A 12,038-nucleotide genomic window follows, 5' to 3' on the forward strand; every position below is an offset into this window, starting at 1 on the left:
TTCAGTTTGAACTTGGAATTGTATTTCAAGTTCTTTCCAAGATCAGGGCCTAACCATCCCCAGGTCAAGTATGTCCGAGATTGGTCCACTGCTACAGGGGGATTGGGGAGCCAGGTCACGTGCTTGGGTATTCACCAACATTAACTCCGACAGGAGATGAGGCACTGCAGAACTCCTTCTTCCTCAAGGCCAGCTGCCAGTCCTCGCTGATTTCAGGAGGAGCCGTGGCCAAGCAACCACGGGATCTCTCCTTGAGCCAGGAGAGGAGCTTGCCACACCTCCCACCCATGGTCTCTCCCCTCCAGTTGCTGAAGACGGGAAAGAGGTCTCTTTGAAGATGCGTGGTGTCCATTGAGGAACCTCCACCCAGGCACCGTGCTTTCAGGAAGTCTGAGGAAGAGACAAAACAGCGGCGTCAGCGTGACTTCACTGCAATAAGAACGAGCTGTCACAAGCGAGAAAGTCTTCAAACCCTTTGGAGAGGAGTTTAGAGTGGTGGTTAGTTTCCCTGCTTCCTGCCAGATAATCACAGCAACGCAGAACATTTCACGCCCCATCACCTAGCTGGGACAGTCACTGCAGCCGAAGCCTGGCACTCCCTGTTCTAAGCATCCCCTCGACTCATAAATACCAAATGCAGACATTCTTAAGCACAGCTCTGGGCAAAAATAACCTGCAGTTCCATCCAAAGCCAGTCTGCAAGCAGTTTTTCCCGCCTCACCTGTGTCTAGTTCAGCTGCCGGATGAGTTGGTTGATGCGTTCTCCACGATAGCCAGGTGAGCCCATCTCCTTGAGGAAACCCACTCTGTTCTTGGTAGCATGCCGGGCCACAGAGAGATGGAACGGGTGCAAGAACTGCGAGACCACCTGGAAATACTTGCCCGGGAAGGCGATTTCATGGATGAGGTCTTCCAAGCAAATCACACCAAACTTCCCTAGGAGACACAGAGGCGGAGCCCTTTATTGGACACCCCGCACACAACCAGCGCCTCCCACATGCCCAGGGTAGGGCTTCACTTCAGTTCTTCCCACTTCAATCATGGTTGATGAAGGTAAACAGACTGGAACAGAGAAAACAAGGGCAGTGCACAACAACCTGGTCACTTGACCAGCAGCCAGAACCAGTGGCTCACTGCCCCAAGATGGCGGCCCACTGCGCCCACTGAATGGGTGCTGCCCTCCAGTCCTGGCAATCACCCCATCTCCCAAGTGGAGCTCCTGAAAGCTCTCATTCCTTGCCTTTGACAGGTAATTTTGCCTGGTGCAGCATGCCCCCATTTCACTGGTTCCGGTCTGGTCCTGGGCCACAACACTCACCCAAGTGCGCCTCAATCACGGTGTTGTCCGTCAGCGGGATGGTCTTGTTCTTAACCTTGGCTTGCCCGCGTTTCAGGATGAGTTCCCGGACAGACTTCAGGTTTGGAAAGCTAGGTGAGGCAGAGAGGCCCAGCTTTAAGCAGCCCTGGCAAGGAGAGGGGGCCCCCCAGCCACCCTTCCCGAGTCAGGGGAAAGTAGCAGAGTGGCCCTGGTTATGTAACAAAGAGAGGAAAAGGTACGGGCACAGACATTCACCAGGCAACATTAAAGTCCCGACTCACACTTAGTCTAGGACTTCGTCCATAGATGACACCCTCCACACGCAAGCAGAAGAGCTGGAAATTAAACCTACGCCCAGAGTTTTCAAACCGGAAGCTACTAACATTTAGGACTGCCTATGCCTCTGAAATGGTGCTTCTCTAATTCAAGCACCAACCAAAATTCTGCTTCACAACTCCAAGAGTGAATTTCTCCTCTCCCCATGGCCCTCGGCGGGGCTCAGAGCGGGCCAAACCCTACAGGCCAGCACTGTGCACACCACATTAACAGCACATAACACCCCTTGTGCAGTCTGCCCCACGGTCACCAATGGATTTCTTGGCCATGGTAGCATATTCTTCCATCGCCCTCAAGTACAACCTGTGATGTCTCAGAAAATCCTACTCACCCCCACGTCACATAGGGCTCCACCATACGCAGCATTTTCAGGGTCACGGGCGTCACTTTGACAAAGACACCGCTGAAGATCTTCTTCAGACGAAGTCTTGCGATGGTCTTCTTAACCAGAAAACTCACCCCCTTGATCCTGAGGGGCAAAAAGAGTCAGAGTATGCCAGAGAAGTCCACTTCCATAAAATGTGTCCCCCGCCCCCCATAGTGCGCAGCCGGAGACCAAGACACATCCCTTTTTCAAGAGCTGCTTAGTAGGAGGCGCTGACAAAACAATCACTTCCTCCTGATGTGGGACAATGCCAGGGGTGCTATGGGGAGCAGAGATGGCTCTCGAAAGGATAGAGTGATGCTGTGTATGTTAAGCTGGGAGTTGCTTCTCTGGGCAGTAAAAGGCAGGTACGATTTTAAGCACATTGCTCTGATGGTCACTGAGGGCGTGAGCAGGTCTGATGTGAGTGTGACCACGGAGGCAGACAACCCTGGGACACTAATGCCACAGCCAGAGAAAGGCTACAGGCAATAGGAGCGCTAAAGCGGCCAGAGCTCATGAAAAGTTAAACTCCGAAGGCGGCTTGAAAGCCTGGGTCAGAGAGTAGGAAGAACAAGAGCTGTATTTGCAGGGAGGGCCGAAGGACAGTGAACATGGACGGGCATTGGGTGGCCACTGCACCCCGCCAGACGTTTGCCCCTTAGAGGCCTGCTCTCAGGCACTTCACTCCCATGGCACTTCACTTACTTGCGCTGATGGTCGAAAGCAAAAGCGATGCCTGTTTTGCTCCCCTCTGAGTTCCCAGAACAACTTGTCTCTCAGTGGCCCGGGGCTCACATCTTTCTCATGGCCTTTCTCATGGGTTTAAGGGTGAACCCAGTCTGTCCCAGCCCCACAGACTGGTGCAGACACCTGCTCCCTACCTTTGGATGCGGACAGCAAAGGCCAGGGAATGTCCATCGGGCACTTCCAAGACATGAGGTTTGCTCTCAAGTCGTCTGATGCGGGCCTTGTCCCGCTGCTGTCGCCGGGAATCAAGCAGGAACGACTCCAGTCGCTTGAACCGCAAGTCTCTCCCTTTCCTCTGCTACAGAGAAGACAGAGCCACATCAGTTTTCTGCCTCCAGGTTTCTGGAATCTGACAGAGTTCCCATGGGGTTTTGAGAAAAAGGGGGACTGAGAACTCTGAGAAGGTCCCTCGCAATACTCCCCTGTACTCTGCAAAGGGAGCAAACACCGTCGGCTTTCAAATAAGGAGAAAGCGAGAAACCCCAAGAAGGGTCCTTGATGAATTCAGCGTGAGGCACAAAATAGCCCCAAACCAGGGTAAGCTCAAATCTCTGCCTCCGAAGCACTCACTGCACTCTGCTCCAAAACCGCTAGCAAGCAGTCAAGTCAGTTGGCAACACTCCCCCCACCCAAAACATGTTTTCCGCTAGGCATTCATTCACTCCCCCATCACTCAAAATGAACCGAGATGTCTCCACGCTTTCCCCGTAACAGACTCTGAAATCAGCCTTCTGTCTGAAGGTGTTCTCGAAACATCTGCAAAACGAGGGCATGGACCATACACCGGGTGTAATCAAACTGCCAGGGGAGGGGCTGTCAGTTTCACAGAGGCTGGAGAAAACCACACAAACTCCAATGCCTTCTCCTGGTTCCCACCCACTAGTGCAGTACCTTCCTCTTTTCCAGAAGCGCCTGCTTTGCCTGGGTGGCTTTGAGAGCCTGATAAGCCTTCCTTTTTTTCAGGAGATTTTCTGGCACCAATGGGATCTTTTTCCGTGGCCTGTTTACAGCAAGTTTGAGAAGAGGAGTAATCTTTAGAAAACGCATTTTCAACGGGTTTTCAAACCGACCCAACATTTTGGGCTTTGGGAGTTATTACCACCTTCAACGGACTAAGGGCTGAGCCTACTCGAAACCTGGCGTTTCGGACATCGGTCTTCCTATTATGCGCACTCGTCCTCAAAACAACCCACCCTGCGGTTACCAGCCTCACGCTCGTCAATGGGCCGTTTTACTTCCAACCCAAACACCAAATCCGGGCCGTCTAATCGATTCCCGCTCACCGCGGCCCTATTGGGCAGAGACCCGCTGCGGAGGATTTCCAAAGCTACAGCTCCTTAAGGCCGCGGCCAGCCTCAACCTCCCTCCCTTGGGGGAGGCGGGTGGGTTGAACGGTGGACTTCTTGGTTGACAGCCCATCATTCTATCGACACCACCAGGGCGTCCTCGTTTCATAAACGCCAGCAGCGAAATCAGTAAAGCCCCACTGGGTTGGGGCGGGTGCAGCCCAATCTGCATCTTCAGATGTAATACAACGCGGCTGCGTGAACCATCTCTAGCACTGTGCAGCCAGCTGCCTGAAAAGTGAACGCTTCCCTAAGCAACCGGAACTTCACGGCGGCTCCCTCTGCCCGCCCAGCTTCCCCCATCGGTCTCCCACTCCTCAGTCCCATCCCCCAGAATCTTATCTTTCCCTACACCCCACAAGTATCTTTATTTCTAGCCACCGAGGCATAAAAACTACAGATGACACCGGATCTTAAACGCCCCACTCGAGACCCTGAACCCAAACACTTACTCTTCTTCCGCCATCTTGCCAACGTCGAGGCCTCTGCGCATGCGCACTCCCCTCACGTGGAGACGAGCGGAACCGCGCTCCGCTTACGTGACCATAGAGACGTCTGTCCTAGACCGGCCCGGGGAAACCGGAAGACCAGCGCCCCCGGAGAGAGACTGTCGGGCCAAGAAGTCTTTCTAGCTCACATCCCAGCCAGGGACGGCACAAAGCTGCATTCGCCCGCCGCCTTCGCAACCATACAGCGTTAACTTCAGGTCGTCGTTAAAGTCCAGTCCCTTTAAAGTTACGGTCTCACCAGGCGCGGCCGCCGGCCTACGATTTCCGCGGTAGCTTTGGCGCCGCCTCTTGGATTCCCACTCAGCGGCGGGACGGCCGGGAGGCGCACAGGCCGCCTGGGGATAACCCCGGAGCGGGCTTCCCGAGCACGGGCACGCCCGCCGGCCTCTCGGGATGGCGTTAAGCCAGTGCGGCTCTGATTCAGGCTCGGGGGGGTGGGGATGGCGGAGGAAGGGAGGCGGGTGGGGGAGGGCAAGCGTCCATAGTCTGTCTTTTGACACTAGCCAATGTGATGCTGCTGCTGCTGGACCACAGATTACGCTTTGACTCTAACGCTCTCGTCTTTCTCCGGATTTTAAAACGTCCCTTCCCCAGGATTGGAGTCATGCCTCTCTTGCGCGTTCCTCTCTGTGGTTCTGACTCGTAGGGACCCTCTCTAGCTTGTGTACAGCCCATCGTAGCACTGCCCGGGCCTGTGCCACCCTGGCAACTGTTGAAGCTGGGGGGTCAGTCGGCCTTCCCATGGTCTTCTACGTTAACCAGCATGCTATCCTTTTTCAGGGACTCTTTCCTGAGAACATGTCCAAAGTATGTGAGACAAAACGATCCTTGTTTCTAAGGCGCATGCTGGCTGGACTTCTTCTAAGACAGATTTGTTGGTTCTTCTGGCAAGCCCATTGGCGCTGTCAACATTTTCCCACGGCCATCATTCAAATGAGTCACTCCCTCCCCCCTCTCCAGTCAATCTTCCTATGCCTTGTATGACTTTCACATGCATAGGCGGAATTGTTGGTTTTCTAGGCCACCATCTTTTCGACGCTGGTTTATGCGTCCTTAAGGATCCCTAGTCTGGTAAGCTTTGGGTTGCTAGCTGCCGGGTTGGCGGTTCAAACCCCGCCCCCCCCAGCCCCTGCACAGGAGATTAAGATGGTCTTTTTTCCTAAAGCCTCAGCAACCCTGTAGAGGGCCTGTTAATGGGTCAGAAACAACGCCAGGCCGTGGTCATTCATGGAGTCCCCAGTGGTGGAAGTGGTTACCATGTTCTTGGCCGCTCTGGAGGTTTGAGTCCACCCAGTGCTGCCTTGAAAGAATGGATTGGGCAGGAGGGAGGGAGGGAGGGGGGAAATGAGAAGCTGATACCGAGGGTTCAAGTCAAAAGAAAATGTTTTGAGAATGATGATGGCAACATATGTACAAATGTGCTTGACACAATGTGGATGGATTGTATCACGATGGATTGTCGTGATAAGAGCTGTATGGCGCTCCCAATAAAATGATTGAGAAAAATTTTTTTAATTAAAAAAAGAATGGATTGGTAATCTACTGAAAAGAACCAGCCATTGAAATCTTGATGGAGAAGTTCTAATCTGATGTGCATTGGGGTGAGGGCAGGAGTGTCACTGTGAAGGGAGTCGGACTTGACAGTAACTGGTAATTCTTTGTTGTAGAAGTCCTCCTGTGTCCTGTAGGATGTTTATAGGAATCCCTGACCTCTACCCATTAGATGTCAGCATCTCCACCCGTTAGGATAACCAAAATGCCTCCAGGTTTTACCGACTGCCTATCACCATGTATCTGTCCTAAGGGAATGGGACAATGTCATCCTTTGATGGTCAACACAGGCATTGACAGAGACCTTATCCTGTAGCTGGTCACTTATTGACTGTTTCTCTAACTGGAGGGCAGGGAACTTGTCTTCTACAGAATCCTGTATCTTCTACAGCCCCTATCACGCAGTGAGCGCCAGAAGGACCTCATTGATTTAGCAGCTCCAGGGGTCACATTGGCATGTGCTATGTAACTAGTCCAACCAGGAGGGAGCCATGCACAGAGCTCACTGGTAAATCCATGTCGACCACACAATTCTCAAGGTCAGTGGCCAGGGCCTGAGGCTCATTGCCACTGACTCAACACCTTCTTGTAAAAGAAAGGGAAATAGAGGGGCCACCAAAGTGAGAGACACCTATTGAATAGTAAACAAGGAACAAAATGTCACTATTTTGTACCTTCCACTGCCCACGGATAAGAGATCCTGTAGTACTGCTGGTATTGGGCTGGAGGGTGGGGGTGGGGGAGAACAAATACTCCCAAGAAGCTCTGGTGGGAACAGTGGTTAATCATAGGGCTGTTGTCTGCAAAGTGGCAATGTGCTTCTGAAAAGTCTAGTCTTGGAACCCCGTGGAAAAACTGCACTCTGTGCTATAAGCCACTGTGAGGTGCAATTGAGCCCACAGCAATTTGGGCGGGCAGGCAGTAATGACATCACTCCAGGGTGGATGGGACTTTGGAGGCCAGGATTCAGGAAATGGTTGGTTTTCGGATGCCAGCCTATGGTGCTAGGGAGACACTTATTTTCAGAGTCAGAGGCAAAGCTCAACTGAAAACTGGTCACTAATATGATAGGTTATCACTGGGCACTGACCATGTATGCTAGCATTGGGAGATAAAAAGTTTTGTGTGTGAGTGTATTTTCTCTTTCTCCCAAAGGGAGGTTTACCGAATGAGAAAGAGGCACGGCTGTTTAAGGAATTTATAGAACATTAAGAACATTACTCTTAAAAAATAAAAGAACATTACTCTTTTTAGCCTGTCTTCATAGGGCTCTGTTCTCTTCTTAGTTACGGACCTCGTTCATCATGCCCCAAACCAAACTCAACGGCCATCCAGTCTGATGCTCTGGATTATTAAGGGCCCACTCAATGGCTGACAACTCCAATTGTGAGAGGTATTACTGTACAGAAATTTGTATGCGCTGTTACAATTACATTATTAACGGATCATCTCCTTCAGAGTCTTGGCAGCCGTACAGAGTGGAGTAGAATAGTCCCCGTGGGTCTCCGAAACTGCACCGTTTTCTGGAAGCAGAGCAGTGGCTGATGGTTTCAGTCTGTCTCCCTCTTGGTGAACAGCCCCGTGTGTAACTGCTACGCTCCAGGGCTCCTTTAGCCATCCTTAAGGATAGCGCAGTACGTCTATGGAAGACAATGCAATTGTTAAATACGATACGCAATCTCTTCTTCAAATCCTGAAATCCCAGTGGTGGATGTTTTTCGTTTCTTGGCCTACCGATGTCCCTACCAATTCCTAATGGTCACTTACTCCTCTGGTGGGGCTGGCCTCTCCCAGATCATTTCATGGAAAATCTTATCCTTTTTCCCTCCCAAACCATTTTATTAGGGCCTAATCCAGACATCATGCCATTCCATAGTGAATCTTATCAAGCAGTGTTGTAACAATACCACAGCAGTTTCAAACCATTTTCTTCCTTCTTGAACTCCTTGAGATCAACTCCCCCACTGTACCCCAGAAAGCCTTATTCTAGTTATTATTTCTATAGATCCAGCTGTCCTGGATTTCATAAACTGAATCACAGAAAAACCCAACAGAGGTATGATATACAGTCTTGTTTGTGTCTGTGAAGGGCTATCAAATCCAAATTGACTTCTCAGTGGGAAGCTGATGGAGTCTTGGGAAGAACTTTCAACTCCCTCACTTCCTCCTGTCAGGGAGCTGTTAGAACCTATCTGAACACTGTTCTTTCCTCTAGGGTTCTGAATCTTGTGCTGTGTTGGCAGGAGAGGGTTTGGGGAAGGCTGTATATTACTCCCCACCTCCCCCACCCAATCAAGACCTCCTGGAGCTTCCTTATCCCTCTCTCAAACCTGGTTGGTTCTGCTCCTTCCTGGGGAGCAGGGGAGCTTCAAAAAGTTTGTGGAAAATCTCTGTTCTCTCATTGTGTTTCATCTTTTCCATGAACTTTTTGAAACCCTGCATTGCTTCAGTGCTTTTGTTGGTTAACTAGAATTGGTTTCTGTTGCTTACAACGAATCCCAGCTATTTGGTTACATTTGAGAAAGCAGTGTAAGAACATCACAGCAAGTTTTTGCTTCTTTGGGGGTTGTTATTGTTATTGCCGCTAGAAATGTATTTGCATGTAACAATTTTGGAAAGTAAATGTTGGTGGAGTCATTTTTGCAAAATGGGAGTGGGCTTTAGGATGGAACACTTTCCTTTAAAAGCTTGTCTTAAAACACACGGCCACCTAAGAGAACTGTCAGCTAAGTCCACGCGGAAGAAGCATGTTAGCCCGTGTGATCCCAGGATTGTAAATAATGAACTTCAGGACCAGAGGAGGGAATTGTATTAGAGCTTAAATTCTGAGCATTGTTTGCAGGAGGCTCTGGCTCACAGTGAAAGTCCATTTGCAGCGTGCTTCTGTGGCCTTATCCTCTGGTGAAGCCCCCTCACCACTGACTGGGTGGGCATGTGGAGAGCTCTGCTCTCAGAGCGCACTGGAAAGTGGATCGGTGCAGTTATACAAAGCAAACAAAACCACCCAAGTCACCAGAATTGAGTTGATTCTGACTCATAGTGACCCAATAGGCCAGGGTAGAAGTGCTGTGTAGGCCTCCAAGGCTGTCGACTTTGTGCAGCATGGTCTTTCGCCTGCAGGGCAGCTGGTGCGCCCTGTCTGCATGCCATGTGCGCCTAGCAGCCCAACATGTAACTGCCACACCACCATGGCTCCTAACACAGATAACAGTTGGATTAAATTTAACACCTTGTCATTTATTTTCCCTTTTGACCCACTTTAAATATATTCTGGTTTTTATTGTTTTCTGTTTTCTTTTGGATTGAGAGGGATTTTTGTGGGGGGGAGGGGCGGTGAGGGAGGTATAATTTTCTTTGTATGAAATCCAGGAGAGGTAAATACAGAGACGGTAACTAGACGAATTGTTTCTTAGGGTTACGGGAGGGGAGGTGGTCCGGAGGAAATGGGGAGCCAATAAGAAGGTTCTAAAATAGATCGGGATAAGGATTGCACAACTCCTTTAAATATATTGAAACCATTGAATTGTATGGTTTGTGGCCCATATCTACCAATAAAAAATAAAATGGTTAAAATGAGAATCAAGTAAAAAGAGAGGGGCGATAGCCATTTCCCTGAGGGTTGTTAGGGCAGAAAGCAGACCGACCAGAGTAGAATGGAGAACCCCAAGCTGGTTCTGAATGGCTTCACGGAGGAGCAAATGCTGGGGATTTTCTCTCCACACTTCTTTCATAGCACCTCACTGTACGCCCTGTGAGGCACAGTGCTCCTTTCGTTTACAGACTAAGCAGCTGGGGCCCAGAGGAATCGGCATCGAGAGGGCCCGTAATGTGTCAGAAGAGGTGACTGGGACACGGTCCCAGAGTGTGCAGCTGACGGCACTCCTGGCCTTCTTAGAAGTGCTTCCTAAGGATCTTCTTACCTTTGCACGTCTTCTTCAAAGGCCAGTCTCCAGCCCACTCCTGGAGGCAGACTGAGCGGTGTTTCTTATAAAAGGCCTTTGGCTGGCAGTAGATGTAGGCTCTTGGGTTATAGCACCTACTTTCCACATCTGTGTTCTGACCATTTTTATGTAGGTAAGCTCAGTGTCTCCACATACTTAACCGTCCTCTCAGTCCAACTCTCTCAGACACCTCTTTATCTTCCTGTAGGAAGTGTAGTACTGTTTCCTTCCTCAGCCTACCCACCCCTCAAATAGAACTCAGGAAGCAGTAGTAAGAGCCAGACCTGTGACGACAGATAGCATGCAGCCTTCCACCGAGGGGCGTTCTAGAAGAAATTCACGCCCGTTTCTCCTCTCCTGGGCTCTAGTCCCAGATGTAATGCAGCTATTGGTGTCCCTGTGTCTCCCGTGAGCTTCAGCAGAAATGTTGCCCACGTCATCTGTAGATTCCCAGGGTCTCCTCAAGGCTGGCCATGCAGCCCACTGTTGGGTTGCTTGTGCCCGTGTCCAGCTGGATCCCCAGGGATTGGGAGAGCCCACGAAGGGCAGGACAGCGAGGGCCCAGCTGAGCAGTCTGCTTGGGTGCCCCTGACCTGGTGGGGTGGGCGTGGGGGACTTCTTTTTTTCTCTTTCCCCCAGTAATTCACTGGCCATTTTCAACCCATCCGAGTCCTGGCACCTCCTTGCTGGGACCTAGCTTCCCATGCACAGGGCTAAGGGGCTGATCTGTCCTCTGGACACTCCCTGGGGCCCAGAGACCTGATGCTAATGAAGTAGCCCAGTGACCCCTCCTCCTGCCTCTTTATTCTGGGCACTCCCACTTCTAATGCGGGAAGAGGCATTTACACACAGTTATCCTCACCTACATTTGCGATGTTAGGGGATCCATGCTAACACTTTTCACATCATCATTGTACCTTCTGCTAGTTAACGTGAAAAGCACTTCGAGTGTGTATAGTGATTCCCGCAGCATACTGGTTTAAGACTGAAAGGTCAGCCATTTGAACCCACGTGTTACAGGTGTGTGTGTGTGTGGGGTGCTCCAGGAGCTGATTTTACAGACAGATGTTAGAAGGGGCTTCAAGAAGTTCATGGAGAAAAGTCCATGATCCTTTGATCCCATTGCCCCAATCCCTTTCCTTTGCGCTGTCTCTCAGTATAATGCAACCAAACTATGCATCCTCGGAGCAACAGGCACGTATGGCCCAAGCGAGCAAGTCTTAGGTAAGGCACCTTCAGGGGTTGCCGCTCCGAGAGGGGCGTGGCTGGAGCTCCTAGAGAGGGGCAGGGCCGCTGGAGCCCTGCATAAGGGCCCTGTGAGTGGCAGTGGGTTGTGGGCAGGGGTTTGGGATGGGGTCCTTTCACGTATCTCCTGGGCTTCTCTCTGTCCAGCAGAAACAGGTACATTTAACGACTAGGGAGAATGTCCTGGAGATGAAGGCTCACTCTCCTTCCTTTGCAGGAGCCCTGGTGACACAGTGGGTGACCAATTAGACCGTGAACTTCACGGAGGCGTTAGAAACCTCCAGCCGCTCCGCAGGGGAAAGAGGCTTTCTACTCCGGAGTGACAGCCCCGGAAGCCCATGGGGCCATTCTACCCTGTCCTGTAGAGTCACCACCAGTGGACATGGGCTTGCCGGCAGTTTGTTTTTCCCCTTTCTTTGCTGAGTGTGTCCCATGTGACAGGCCGGAGCCTCGCAATGTCCTTGACACAACTTTCTCACGGGCGAGAGTTTCTAGCCAGTAAAGTGCTAGTCCCACTCCGGCCAGGCTGACCTCTGCTGGTTCGGTCAGTCCTGGCCACCGAACACTTACCCTCCGTTCGTCTGGGAAAAGCAGCCATTCCTCTTGGCAAAATCAAGACAATCACAGTTGCACATTTTCCCAAATCTTTGGCTGTATTGCAATGGTTGTTTCACTTTG

General features: G+C 51.0%; 1 protein-coding gene across 1 annotated transcript; it reads right to left on the reverse strand.

Annotated features, from left to right (window-relative positions):
• On the reverse strand, positions 1–4,919 carry RPL7L1 (ribosomal protein L7 like 1). Its single transcript, XM_075555092.1, has 7 exons — positions 4,567–4,919; positions 3,660–3,768; positions 2,903–3,066; positions 1,986–2,123; positions 1,319–1,428; positions 722–936; positions 1–390 (listed from the first exon to the last, which is right to left on the reverse strand). The coding sequence occupies exons 1-6, from the start codon at positions 4,605–4,607 to the stop codon at positions 728–730; spliced, it is 771 nt and encodes a 256-aa protein (XP_075411207.1). The 5' UTR covers positions 4,608–4,919; the 3' UTR covers positions 1–390; positions 722–727.
• Positions 4,920–12,038: the final 7,119 nt, after the last annotated feature.

The sequence above is a fragment of the Tenrec ecaudatus genome, chromosome 7 (genome assembly GCF_050624435.1).
Source record: "Tenrec ecaudatus isolate mTenEca1 chromosome 7, mTenEca1.hap1, whole genome shotgun sequence".
NCBI lineage: Eukaryota > Metazoa > Chordata > Mammalia > Afrosoricida > Tenrecidae > Tenrec > Tenrec ecaudatus.